This window comes from Phacochoerus africanus, chromosome 11 (genome assembly GCF_016906955.1).
Source record: "Phacochoerus africanus isolate WHEZ1 chromosome 11, ROS_Pafr_v1, whole genome shotgun sequence".
NCBI classification, from domain to species: Eukaryota; Metazoa; Chordata; class Mammalia; order Artiodactyla; family Suidae; genus Phacochoerus; species Phacochoerus africanus.
Genome location: NC_062554.1, coordinates 131659945 through 131674725, shown reverse-complemented (window position 1 = coordinate 131674725; position 14781 = coordinate 131659945). Strand labels below are relative to the sequence as shown.

Sequence of the window (14781 nt, the reverse complement as noted above, 5' to 3'; positions counted from 1 at the left end):
TTGATATACCCTCTTTATCAACCTAAAGATGCTTCCTTTATTGGCATCTATTGAGTGTATTATTATTCTCCTTTAATTACTTAATCTTATAAGTTACATGGATTTCTAAAGTTTTGAATATTGAATCATCCTTCTTTCTTTCTTTCTTTCTTTTTTTTTTTTTTTTTGGTCTTTTTGCCTCTTTAGGGCTGCACCCATGGCATGTGGAGTTTCCCGGGCTAGGGGTCGAATTGGAGCTATAGCTGCCAGCCTATGCCACAGCCACAGCAACGTGGGATCCAAGCCGAGTCTGCAACCTACACCACAGATCACGGCAACACCAGATCCTCAACTCACTGAGCAAAGCCAGGGATCAAACCCATATCCTCATGGATGCTAGTCACGTTTGTCAATCACTGAGCCACAATGGGAACTACAAATCATCTTTGTATTCTTGGGATAAATCTTTTTATTTTTAATTATTTTTATTTTTTTGCTTTTTAGGGCCACACCTGCGGCATATAGATGTTCCCAGGCTAGGAGTCAATTTGGAGCTACAGCTGCCGGCCTATGCCACCGCCACAGCGATGCTGGATCCGAGACATGTCTGCGACCTACACCACAACTCATGGCAATGCCGGATCCTTAACCCACTGAGGTAGGCAGGGATCAAACATGCATCCTGATGGATCCTAGTCAGATTCTTTAACCATCAAGCCACAAAGGGAACTCTTATTCTTGGGATAAATTTTACTTAATTGAGAGTATTCTTTGAGTTACTTCTGTAATTGATATGCAGCTATTTAATTTAGAATTCTTAAAGCAACATGTGAAACAGAGATCGGCTTGTGGTTTTCTTTTCTTGTTTTGGCTTTTTACAACTTTGGTATCAGAGTTAATACTAGTATCATCAAATGAATGGGAAACTTCCTATGGTTTTTCACCCTCTGAAACAGTTTCTATGAGATGGGACCTTACTAAGAACATCTGGGCAATTTTTCTTTGAGCATAGAGCTTTGACCACTGTTTCAATTCTTCAGTGTCTCTGCTTTTATGAAGTCTTCCTACTTTTCGATAATGTTAGTTAATTTACGTTTTCTAGCTAAATTATCTTTTTTTAATCTAGGTTTTCAAATACATTGTTATACACTCTCCAAAGATTTTTAAATTTCCTATATCTTATTTCCTCATCTATTTCAACTTATTTTCTTAATTTATCACATTTGCCAAAGTTTGTCTATTTTATTATTCCCACAGTTAAAACTTTTAGTTTAAATGAATGAAGTTTAAAGTAACTTACCAATGTGTTAATTTCTGCTAGTTTTCGTTGGTGGTGAGCGTAGCCCTCGTGATAAATTTTTAGAATGTGCTTATATTCCTTTCCTGGCTTAGGACATGTTCGGTTTAATTATGGCCCACATGTGTTTGAAAATTGCATATATTCACTGTTCAGCATATCTGTCTATTAGATAAGGCGTGATGACTCTTTCATTGTGATAAAAAACACAACAGAAATTTACCAATTTAACCATTTTTAAGTGTGCGATTCAGAGCCATTAAATGCATTCACATTGTCATGCAGCCATCACCACCATCAATTTCCAGAATGTTTTTATCATCTCAAATTGAAATTCTGCACCTATTAAACAATAACTCCTATTGCCTCTTGCCCCTAATCCCTAGAAACCACTATTTTACTTTCTTCTTCTATGAGTTTGACTATTCTAGGTACCACATTTAAGTGGAATCATGCAGTATTTGTCCTTTTATATCAAGACTATAATTTGACCTGATGTCTTTGTGATTCATCCTTGTCGTAGTGTCTGTCAGAATTCTCTTCCTTTCTAAGGCTGAATTATAATCTATTCTACATATATATCATAGTCTGTTTATTCATTTATCAATTGCTGGACATTTGGGTTGTTTCTACCTTTTGTTTATTGTGAATAATACTGCTATGAATATTGGTATTCAAACATCTGTTCTGTCCCTGCTGTAATTTCTTTTGAATATATACCTAGAAGTGAATTGCTGGTCCTTAAATCTGAAGTTCGTCTCCTGCAGTCATCATACAGTCGGGTCTTGTTTTTTATTTATCTATTTACTCTATGTATTTTGATTGCAGAATTTAGTCATTTTCATTTAAAGTAATGGTAGATATGAACTTACTATTGCCATTTCGTTAATTGTTTTCTGTTTGTTTTGTTTTGTTTTTCGCTTTTTTCTTCTCTTGTTGCTCCTCTCTTGCTCTTCCTTTGTGGTATGATGATTTTCTGTAGTGGTATATGCTTTGATTCCTTTCCCTTTATTTTTGTATACCTACTACAGGTTTTTGCTTTTTGGTTACCATGATGCTTTCATAAAACATCTTATATTTATAACAGTCTATTTAATGCTGATAACAAGTTAACTTCAAGTGCATATGAAAGCTTTAGATTTTTATACTTCTACTCCATACATTTTATGTTTTTGATGTCTCAATTTACACTTTGTACATTGTGTATTAATTAACAAATATTATATTTGTAGTTATTTTTAAACCTTTACTTTTAGCCTTAATATTAGAGTTGTAAGTGATTTACCTACCACCATTACAACATTAGAGTTTTCTGAATTTAACTATATATTCACCCTTCCAGTAGGCTTTATACTTTCATATATTTTCCTGTTACTAATTAGCATCAATTTGTTTCAGCTTGAAAAAAAAATCCCTTTAATATTTCTTGTAAGGCTGGTCTAATGGTGATGAATTCCTTCCGCATTTTTAGTTTTTGTTGTTGTTGTTCTAGAAAACTCTCTCTCCTCCTTCAACGCTGAAGGACATCTTTGCCAGGTAGAGTTCTTGGCTGGCAATGTTTTTCTCTCAGAAATTTAAATATAATATCCCACTGCTTCTTGCCTGTGAAGTTTTTGTTGAATAATAAGCCAATAGTCTTATGGGAGTTTGCTTATACATCAGAAGTTGCTATCTGTTACTGCTTTTAAGATAATCTCTTTGTCTTTAACTTTTCACAATTTAATTATAAAGTGTCTTTGTATGGGTCTCTTTAGATTTATCTCATTTGGTACTGTTTGAGCTTCCTAGATCTAGATAGATGCTTCTTTCCTCAGGTTAGGGAAGGTTCTAGTCACTACTTCTTTGACTAAGTGTTCTGACTGTTCTCTCTTTTGCTTCTGGGACTCCATAGTCCATTGGTTTGCTCAATGGCATCTATATGTCCCTTAAGCCATCCTCACTCATTTTCCCCCCCTCCTTTGATGGAATGAAATCCACTGCCCAGTCTTTGAGTTTGCTGATCTTTCTTCCACTTGATCTGCTCTGTTGTTAAAGTGTTAAACTGCTCTGTTGAAATTTGCAGTTCAGTTATTGGGTTCCTCAGCTCTATGATTTCTCTTTTGGTACTTTCCTGTATTTTCTATTTCTTTGTTGAAATTTTCACTTTGTTTATTCATTGTTCTCCTCACCTTGGTGAACATCTTTAAGAATATTATTTGAACTCTCTATCAGAAAAATCACTTATCTCCATTTCATCAGGATCTGTTTCTGGAGATTTAGCTTGCCCGTTGGTTTCAACTACATTCCTCTATTTCTTCATTTTCCTTGAATCTCTGTGTTGATTTCTGTGCATTCCTTAAGACTGCCATCCCTCTTAGTCCTGACAGAGTTGTCTTGTGTAGAAGGTGAACCACATCAGTCAGCCTGGCTTAGTGGTCTCCTAGTTGTCTCTCAGACTTTTTGGTTGCCCAAGCCAACTTCTTCATTCTGAGCAGCTCCCAGTATTTGAGGCTGTGCCAAGATCTATCAGTGTTTCATAGGAGATGATTGCTGTCATCAACTTGCTACAAGCTGATTAGAATCTGGAACCTCATGTATCAGTGGAGATAGTATGCAGCCAACCTCCTTCCAGGGAGAAACTGGAAAATGGGTGTTTTTGTCTGTTCTCTCTGCACTGGGCCTTGGTGCATGGATAAAGGTGTGCTCCTGTGCCCATCAAGAATTGCTTCTTTGTTTGCTATAGTCCTGTGGGACTCATGGATGGAAGCTCAATTGACTGTCATGGCCAGGCTGTTCAGGGACCTGCCCTTAGGCAGCAGCCACAGAAGCTGAAATGCAGATGTGCATACAAAATCCATTTAGAGAGATACTAGTAACTTGCTGTGGATGGGAGGGAGCAGGTGGGAGAGGTGTCCACCAGCTTCTTCGATGTTCTGGGAGGATCATAGCCAGCCCCTAGATGATGCTAAACTGGAAGGCTGACATTCAGGCAGCAGTTTGAAAAGTATGAAGAGAGACCTCCTTCAGGGAAAGGCTAGAGATGAGCAATTTTCCTGCCCTTTCTGCACTGACCCCTTGAGGGGAGAGCTGTGGCAGGTGCCAGTTAGGAACTGCTTCTTTGCTTTATTTAGTCTTATGGGTCTTGTGAAAGCCACGTACCACCAGTTTCCAGAGCTAAGATTTTTTTTTTGGGGGGGGGCACTGTCCCTGAAATATGAGTCTTAAAAATTAGGGTGTTAGATGTTGAGTTTCCACCCTTTGCTCCTCAAGAAGAAGCTGGAAGTTAGACTTCCTTCCTCCTGGTATGGCACTTTTGCCACAGTGGGATTTATGGTGAGAGCATGTCTCAGCCTTGCCTGTTCATTTTTATGTGGCTATTTTCTCATTCACTTCATGTATAGGAGTCACGCAGCTAGTTTCTGGATTTCTTTCACAGGGAGTTGCTCTATGTATAGCTTGTACACTCAGTTCCTGCATGGGAGGATAGGAATTCAGGACCTTCTTATGTCACCATCTTATTTGACTCTCCTGTTCTTTTTCAAGATTGTTTTGGCCATTCAGGGGGTCCCTTGAGCTTCCATGTTAATTTTAGAATGAACTTTTCTATTTCTGCAAAAAAGATCTTTGCATTAACAAAATAGATAGGGATTATCTTATGCCTTAGATAGGGGTTTCATTGACTCTATAAATACTTTTGAGTGGTCATGTCATCTTGATAATATTAAGTATTCCAGTCTGTGAATATGGATATCATATCTACAATATGCAGCTTTGTAATTTTCAGTGTGTAAGTATTTTGTCTCGTTCATTAATTTCTAAGTGTTTTATTCTTTTTGATGGAATTATTCATTTCCTTTTCAGATCGTTTATTGTTAATATATAGAAATGCAACTGATTTTTGTTAATTTTATATACTGTAACTTTGCTGAATTTGTTGTAACTTTTTTGGGTAGAGCCTTTAGCACTTTCTGCGTATAAGATCATGTCATTTGTGAACAGAGATATCTTTTCATCCTTTTCAATTTGGCTGCAAGGTCTATTCATTTTAAAATCAACAGTTCTATAGTCTTACTTTTTGTCTGTTAGGTGTCATTTTCTAGGAAGATATACTAAACCTCCTACTGTAATTGTGAATTCGAATCACTTTTTAAAATTCCAGTGTCATTTCTAAGTCCTATTGTTCTTGAAAATAACGAGCTCCTGAAATTGTGCCTTAGTATCTATCAACCATTGCTAAAGGAACACATGCATGAGATATTTGTTGAACAAGCATTTCTTGAAAATCTGCTTTGTATCTGACCCTGAGGAGACAGATTTCATGAAGATTTCAGTCTAGAGGAGGGGCACTCACTGTTGCACAGACATGAAGTTGTACAGTAAAGCAGGGAGTGTGAAGACAACGACGCTGAGAAACCTGTGTGAATCCCCGCTCTGTCCTTACCGGTGTTTGTAACGTAGAGACAGTTTCTTAGTGTCTGCCCTTCCAATTCCTCCCTTATAAGATGGGAATAATCTTATCTACTTTGCAGTATAAGTGGAGCTCCTCACATAGTACCTATTTTACGTTAAAAATTATTTTTAAAAACCCAAACAAATGGGCAGTAGACTTAAATAGACATTTCTCCAAAGAAAACATATGGTTAGCCAGCAGGCACATGAAAAAATGCTCAACATCACTAATTATTAGAGAAATGCAGATCAAAACTGCAGTGAGGTTCCACCTCACACCTGTCAGAATGACCATCATTAGCAGGTCAACAAATAACAAATGCTGGAGAGGGTGTGGAGAAAAGGAAGCTCTCCTACACTGTTGGTGGGAATGTAAATTACCATGAAAAACAGTGTGGAGGTACCTCAGAAAGTTAAATGTAGAACTATTGTATGATCCAGCAGTCCCACTCCTGGGTATACATCCGGACAAAACATTCATTCAAAAAGATATATGCATCTCTGTGTTCGTAGCAGTACTATTCACAATAGCCAAGACACGGAAACAACCTAACTGTCCATTGATAGATTATTGGATTAAGAAGATATGGTACATATATACAATGGAACACTCCTCAGCCATAAAAAAGAAAAAAATAATGCCATTGCAGAAACAGATGCGACTAGAGATTGTCACACTAAGTGAAGTCAGTCAGAAAAATACCATATGATATCACTTATATGTGGAATCTAAAATATAGCACAGATGAACCTATCTACAGAACAGAACAGACTCACAGACAGGGAGAGCAGACTTGTGGTTGCTGAGGGGGAGGGGGTGGGATGGGCTGGGAGTTTGGGATTAGTAGGATGGATAAGCAATGAAGTCCTACTGTGCAGCACAGGGAACTATATCCAATCCCTTGTGATAGACCATGATAGGAGATAATATGAGGAAAAAGAATGTATGTATATGTATGACTGGGTCAGTTTGCTGCACAGCAGAAATTACAGAACATTGTAAATCAACTATAATGAAAAATTTAAAATATATATATATATACACACACTTGAAATTTTAAAAAAGGAATAGCACCTACCTCATAGCTTTGCTAGAATTAATTTTTTTAACTTTTAAAGCAATTAAATTTTCTTTTGTCACATGCAAAAGATTGTCGTTATCTAAGACATAAAGATTGATGCTGTATATCCCATAAGTTACAGAAACAGAAAACAAGTGACCAACTCTGCCAGGTTTAAGGTGGCCCGCAGTTATCAAATAGTGAACTGTGAACTAGTAGGTAGAGAGCCTTAGCTTGCCCTGGGCAGCACAGAACTTGAACACAATTTGTGCTGGTCCAAAGCTGTTACTCTCCTGAGCTGACACTGAACTGGAACTTGAAACAAAGAAAAAGGAGGGCACGTTCTAAGTAAGAGAAAACAGCTGGTACAAAGGCACAGAGATGTTAACACTGCGTGCTGTCTTTGGAGAGCAGTGAAGAGAGCTGTGCCGTTAGTTAAGGTTGAAAAGTGAAATGAGCTCTGATTGTAGAGTGCCTTCCCAGCTCGAATTTTAGCCTGTAAGCAACGAAAAACCACCCACATACTTTGCAGTGAATGGTCAGAGTCCATGTGCTTGATGCACTAGAGGGGGAGAGGCCAGAGTATAGCAAGCCAGTTAAGAAAGAGGCTTATGCAAGAGTTCCCGTCGTGGCTCAGCGGTAACGAACCCAACTAGTATCCATGAGGATGCGGCTTTGATCCTTGGCCTCAATCAGTGGGTTAAGGATTCAGCGTTGCTGTGAGCTATAGCATAGGTCGCAGACGTGGCTCGAATCCTGTGTGGCTGTGGCTGTGGTGTAGGCCAGCAGCTACAGCTTGGATTCAACCCCTAGCCTGGGACCCTCCATGTGCTGCAGGTGTGGCCCTAAAAAAAAGAAAAAGAAAAGGAAGGAGGCTTATGTAAAATCCGGAGCAGAGGTGTGTGTGGACTGGAGGCGGGTCCATGGTAGTGGAAGAGTAAGAAGAGTGAGGCAGTTCTGTCAAGCATTCTAGAACTTTTAGCAGGACCCCAGGCACTTAAAATATGGCTTAAGCTTTCTGATTGTATCAAGTTTGCTTAGTTATTGAAAAGTCCTCTGAAATACCTTCATATGCTACATGGATTTGGATGCTAAGTTATGGCCTCTGCTGGTTTTTTAAAATAAATTTATTTTTATTGGGGTATAGTTGAATTACAGTGTTGTGTCAGCTTCTGCTGTACAGCATAGTGACCCAGTCATACATATATACACATTTGTTTTCTTATATAATCTTCCATCATGGTCTATCCCAAGAAACTAGATAAAGAGTTCCGTGTGCTGTACAGCAGGACCTCATGGCTATCCCTTCTAAACTGAACTGGACGTCTCTGCTCTGGAGCAGACACCTCTGTCCAGCTGTTCCATTTAAGCAAAACAGACTCTGCTTTCATCCCTCCAAGTGTCTGATTCTCTCAGGAGCATGCATTGCTTAGATCAGTAGCAAACAGAAATTGGAAAATTTAACTTCCTTGACCAAATATTTTTTGAAGGTCCGTACATGCATAAGAAGGAAGGAGGAATTGCATTCAGAACACCTCCATGTTCCATTGCATTGGTTTGGCTTGGCTATAGGATGAGCGTGGAATAGTAGGGAAGTCAGGAGATTCTACAGCCTAGATTGGGCAAAGGGAGAAACAGGTGTAAGGTAATTACAGAGCATACACAGAGCATGCGTGGGCCTTTGCGCTACAGACTGAAGGATGGGACACGCCTTCTGTCAGGAACTTACCACGATGATGGGCACATGAGAAGCAGTCCCTGATAAAACACAGACTTTTACGTGGACGTGATCCAGGTGCCTTGAGAAAGGCAGCAAGGGAAGCAACGTCCTGGCAGATGGGCACAGGGATGGGGCAGGAGCCACAAAATGACTTTGACTTTGGGTCCTCCCACTCCTCAGTGTTGCACTCAGGCCACCGTTCTCTTTCATAAGACCTGCAATTGTTTCTGTTGTTGTCTTGGATCTCATCCTTATGGGGTGCAGGGTGTGCACCCCTCATCTGCTCTCCCTGGTCTGCACCAGGCTCCCCCATTGCGTTTCCTTGTTCATCTGCTCTGACCCTCTGGTGAGCGTTTTTATTTGAAAACGAAGAACTTCCGTGATTATATGGAAGAACTGTGTCCAGCTGCTTAAACCCACCCAGTTCCTATTTTAGCTTCTCCCCCACTTAAAAATAAACAGCATCAGGTCCCCCTTGCCAAGCCTTTGTCACCGTCTCCAGCAGCCATTCCTCCGGCCCATCTGCTCCCCCAGATGCTCAGCCTGTCCCCTCCTCCTGTCTCGGCCCCACATGCAGTCCCTCCATGGACAAGTGTGCGGCCCACAGAGCACAGCAGCCGGCAGCACCCCCCACGCCATCTGCCTCTCGCCCCCACGGACATTTGAGCATCACTTCTGACCCAGATTCCACAGCCTGCAGCCCCCAGGCCTCCGCTTGTTTGCCTGGCTAGTCCTGTGATTTCCAGGGACAAGATGTTGACTGGAAAAGATAGAGGGTTGCCATGGAGATATGAATAAACCCCAAAGCAGACACCTTTGCAGCAAGAGCTGCAAAGTCTTTGGGCAGGAGTTGGGTTCAGCCCTAGGTTTGCTAGGTTTGGGTCACATGTCTCACCTTTGGAATCAATGCCTTAGGGGGAAGTTTAGAGCCGCCGCTAAACTTGTTAGCACATTGCCGCACGCCAGCTCTTGTTTCTTCTGTTTGGTCAGCGAGCTCGCCCAGAGGAATTAGAGGTCTGCCTTGGGTCCGCACTTCTGGATCATCTAAGAGGCTTGGTGGATTCAGCCCCAAAGGCCAGGAGGTGCTCTTGGGCCTGAAGAGTGGGTTAGAGTGACATTAACATGGAGGAAAGCTACCCCAACCTGTCACAGAAGTCTGAGTCTGTTCGGGAGAACTGGTTACCCCTGTAGGGGAAAAGGGGTGCCTTCCCACTTGCTCAACCCCCCACACCTCCGGGTCTCAGGATGCAGAGGTTGGAACTCCTGCTCCAACATCTTGCCTGCTCAGGACTGGGGGCACCAGAGACACGTCCACTCCCAAATTTGGTGCCAGGTGGCAGTAGCAGCCAGTGAGAGGGGCCTAGCACGGGGTGCTGTAAAGGAACCCTCTCCTTGCCCTGGGATGCCTTTTTCTGGGGCTTAGGGAAAAGGGGCATGTTCTGGCATTGCTCCTAATTTGAGAGAAAGGGAGATTCTGTGCCCCAGGGGCCAAGAGAAAAGTTAGCTCTATAATGAATACAGAGCAAAACATTTCCCCTTTTTCTCAGGGGGATGCTATTGGCATTTGGGGCCAGACTGTTCAGTCCCACACATTGCAGAATGTTTATTTATTTTTGAATCTTTATTAGCATAGCGTTGATGCAGTATGTTTGTAATCCCTGGCCCCTGCCCATGAAATGCCACAGTTACCTCTTGGCGGTTGTGTTGTCCTTGGGACAACCAAAAGTGTCCAGCAAATTGCCAAACATCCCCTGGGGGGTGGGGGGAACAGTGCCCCTCCCAGCTTTTGCTGCCAGCATATTGGATTGCCACAGACTCATCTGTCCTCTGGGAAGAGACCATGACCAGACCTGAGCTCTTTTTTGGTCCTGATAGATTCCTGTTAATGAAACTGAAAACCTGTTTACTCATCATTGCCTTAACCGATCAAGTCGGCGATTCTTATTTTCAGGCCCGATGGCTCTTCACGGCAGACTGATTTTTCCTCTCCCTATTTGGTTTACACTTCCTCAACCCGAGTTCTCCTACCAAGGGGTTTTTCAAGCACCTAAGCCATGAGGATGGGTGACTAAGACATGGGGCTTGACCCTGCCCAGGGCCAGCCTGCCTCCCACACATGCAGGAGTCTGGGTGTGATGGCAGTGATTGCAAGGGATTTCAGAGGGTAGTGCAGAAGAAACAAAGGGTTTCAAGTGGGAACTCTGGCCCTGTGGTGTCTCAGAAGTCGTGTGTGTTTGTTTATAATTTTTAATTATGTACTCTTCAGGGCTGCACCTGCGGCATATGTCAGTTCCCAGGCCAGGGGTTGACTTGGAGCTGCAGGTGCAGCTTACACCACAGCCGCAGCAACAGCTCAAGGCAACCCTGGATCCTTAATTCACTGAGCGAGGCCAGGAATTGAACCCGCATCCTCACGCGTGCTACTCCAATTCTTAACACTATGAGCCACCAGGGGAGCTCCCAGAAGCAGTATTTATTGATGGAGCTGGCTGGGCCAAGGGAATACACCTTCCAGCCTTGCCCATATGGTGTTTTCCCTCCTGGGAGCCCTGAGTACTTAGCTCTAGGTTTCCTGTAAACCCATGGCTGAGGCCGAATGGTTCCCAAGACGGACCCATCCGAATGTCCGATCTGTCACCTTCCAGGGTATCCCGGGAATCTGAAGAGGAGGATGGGCTGCAGCCAAGACTTGCAGCCCCTTCGCTATTAATCATTACCCTCCTGTGGCTTCCCTGGGCAAGTCCTCCTTTTCCTTCCTCTGGCCCATCATTCCGCTCTCCCGCTGATTCGCAATGAAGAGATGCAATGCTCTGTGAAGTCTGCCGCGTGTTGGCAAAAGGCTAATTTTGTTAGTTCAAAGGATGGGGCTATTAGTTTAAATGAGGTTTTGGGATTTTCTTTATCATCATCTATTTTGTCTTCCACCCACTCACCTGGAGGATAATCAAGACTCACCTATGAGCATCTTGATTTCTCCTAAAGTCTTTCTAGCTTATTGATTCCAACACCTGTGCCTTTAACATTCTTGCTAATTTTTAAAAAAGAAATGAACTATTTCAGGAGCGATCTTGTGGCTCAGTGGGTTAAGGATCCCGGGTTGTCACTTCAGTGGCTCGGGTTGCTGTTGTGGCGCAGGTTCGATCCCTGGCCCGGGAACTACTGCATGCTGTGCCTGTGGCCAGAAAGGGAAACAAAACAAAACAACAACAACAAAAAACTGCCTCTAAATATTGTAGTCAGTAATTTCAGATTTTAAATCTTCCCCCATCTCTGAAATCAGAGACTCCGTCGTATTTGCTATGCTTTTGACTCTTATTTTTCCTAAGCAGAAATAGGAGTTTACTGAATTGTGTGCCGAGAGAGATACTGGGGTAGTCAGAGAATCAAAGGGAAAGCTTTTGGAATCAGGGCCTTGGGTGCTGGAAAGGGGATCCCTGCGCCTCCAGCCCTCACTGTCCCCCAGTGCCTCCTCCCTCACCCTGCCTCCTGCCCCCCCCCCCCCAGTTCTGTCCCCCCACCATAGTAGCCTGGCCCTGGCCCTGTACTGCATAACCCAGAACCCAGCACGGCAACCCTGCTTAGCAATCCAGGGCCAGGAGTGTTTTCCTCTGTCATTATCTCTCTGTTGATTATTTAATAATTGTCATCATTTCCCATAAAAGGGGAGCCACACTGAGCTTTAACCCAGCAATATGCACTCTCTGTAATTGACTCTAAAAAGGGAGAGATCAGTGGCGTCTGTGAATTCCCCTAACAGGATGTAAGGTTGGGGCAGACGGATGGGTTTGAACAGACTGTCTGACTCCTCCGGTTCCTTAGAAATCCAGTGTGTTGTCAGTGTCCCCTGTACCTGCAGAGAAGCATTTGGATGCATTGATACCAAGGACAGCGCCTATTTTTCTTGATTTATTATTTTGGACTCCTCCCCCACCTCCCTGCTTCCTCTCACCCCCACCTCCTTAGTCACTGCTGATTGAGTCAGTAACGCTCCACCTATCTTCCTCTGCTCAAAAATGCAGACGCTGGCAGATCGGTGCCTCCTTGTTCTCAGTGATGAAGAGTGCAGAGTTACCAGCCTGCTTTTTCCTCGTTTCTCTTGCATTTTACCAGTTGTGTTGCTGTGTAGCTATCTCTCACCTGGCCTTGCTTGACAGCATCCCCTGTGTATGCTTGTGGTCTCTCAAAGGAGCAGGAGAGACGAGAGGTTCTCTTGTCTGATGGCCTCTGACCAGGAGCATGTCAGCATCGCCCGAGCGCCTTCCAGGACAACTAGGTGTGGACAGACACCTTAGTCAGGGCCTGCTACACGGCTTGTCCATGAGAAAGCCGTGCTGTCACATAGGGTGGCAGTAAAACTAGACTCCAAAGTGATGCTGCAGGAGAGAGCCATGGACGGGAAGCTGCCTGGTGGCAGGTGTAGCTGAGCATGCAGACTGGACCTGGGACTGACAGGAGAGAAGGCGGGAGGTGGGGGGAGAGGGGCAGGAACTCGTTTCTCTCGACTTTTGGAGGACACCACCCGAGGCTTCCGGAGTGACCCCAGGTGATGCGCAGTAGGGTCGCCAGAAATAAGAAAGCCGCCTGCCGGAGCCTCTCCCTTGAGATTTCTTCTCTCTGCTTGTTGAATTCAAGTGATTCAGAATTCTGTTCCTAGTGGGAGCACAGCTGGAGTCAAGATGCAGCTGACCCCAGAGATGTGGGGGCTTCAGGAAGATGTTGAGAAATGAGCTCTAGACTCTCTGGCCCCTCTCTTTTCTGTGTCTTTGGATGAGGCCGAGGTATTTGTTAGAACCCGAGGGCCCTATGTGTCTGGCCGTTGCACTGTACCTGGTTCTACTGCACCCACAGTCCCAAAGGACAGTCCCTGGGAGCAGGCTGGCGAGGTTCACACAGCACACACAGCACTGTGCTCGCTCAGTGGAGCACCAGGACGACCGGTGCTGAGGCTCCGTTTACCTTATGAAATCCATGAGAAAATATGGAAAGGGGAGGAAAAAGTGCCTTGGATGGGTGAGCAGAATTCTTTGTCATCATGGCTGGAAAGCATCTCTGCAGTGCCTGCATATTTCAGGTGCCAGGATCAGCCTTCATTCGCTGACGCCGCGACAGGCTCAGTCAGTGTGGCGCGTGCCCTGAGCTCTGACTCGGGGAACCGTGTGAGCTTGCACTGATTCACCGACACCCTCCTAATGGGATTCCTCCTCCTAGTGGGTCAGGTTTACAGAGTGGCTTCCCAGGGTCAAGCTAACTAGCCCAGAAGATGGCGCTGAACTTGACCTCATTGCAGCGTGCTTGTTGTCATGGAGAGCAGTTTAAACAGTTCCTGTACCTGTAGGGTTCCGTGCAGGAAACGTGTGGAGCTGTTTCAGCTAAACCCTAAGGAGGTTCAGGGCTCGTGTTGCACGTGTCGGAGGGCAGCCCACTTTGGCGGTAGCAACTTGGGAGGGCGTCGCTTCTTGGCTGGGACCAGAATGAGCATCTTGTCGGAATAGAACTTTGGAGAGCTCTTGAAATAACAACCTGCCTCGGGCTCTGGGGGGAGGTGCTCCGAGCTGGTAGGAGAGAAGGGCTTCGTGGTGTCTCAGCCCTGTTTTTGCCACCCTCATGACGAGATGCCTCCTGGCCTTGTCCCCCCAGGCTCAGGTCCTCTCCCCGCAAGCTCGCCGCCGCTTCCACGCCGCCCTTGCATCTTGTTCCACGTCCATGCTGATCCTGTCCAACCTGGTGTTTCTCGGGGGCAATCAAGTTGGGAAAATCTACTGGAATAGGATCTTCATTCAAGGTAAGTTGCCATTTTCAGGCAGTTTCTTGTTTTTTTCACAGATGTAGTGGGTATGCTGTAGGGGCCTGGGGGAGGCAGGCATTGGTCTCTGCATGCTGTGTGACCTATAAATATTCCAAATTCCTGTGTTCCGCTGTGGTTTTAAGTGTCCTCTGCTTTGAGGTACCTCTGATCTATGCTCTGTGACACCTACCAGCACAATGTGCCATCCTGAGTCTTCCAAACTCTATCGTTCCCTCCTCCTGAGTTACAGCTCCAATTTTGGGGGGTTTTTCTAATCGTCCCTACTTCCCTGCTGTAGATCAGCGTCACGACATAGCCGTGTCTAACCTCGTTCCATCTACTATCTGAGGGTCCCCCTGGGAGAATGTCCTAGAAGCCCCACTCTGCTCCCCTGCTGTGGTGGCCACCACAGCTGGTTTGCCACACCTCTTTGTTTGGTATTTTTGTCTGAACACTGGTGTGCCAGCCCCAGCAGCCAACCTCGTGTATAAGAAAGTCATGTATGTTTGCT

The 14781-nt window shown here is 44.3% G+C and overlaps 1 protein-coding gene across 7 annotated transcripts in view; it reads left to right on the top strand.

Moving 5' to 3' along the window:
- Window positions 1-14781, top strand: part of HHAT (hedgehog acyltransferase) — a 316237-nt gene that overhangs the window by 253235 nt on the left and 48221 nt on the right. For all 7 annotated transcript variants that reach the window (XR_007130843.1, XM_047753082.1, XM_047753081.1 and 4 more), the window contains one exon: window positions 14123-14267. Coding sequence is in view for 6 of the 7 variants with exons in the window: in XM_047753082.1 (XP_047609038.1) it covers window positions 14123-14267 (145 nt within the window). In the remaining variant the exon portion in view is untranslated. The remainder of the gene's footprint in view (window positions 1-14122; window positions 14268-14781) is intronic.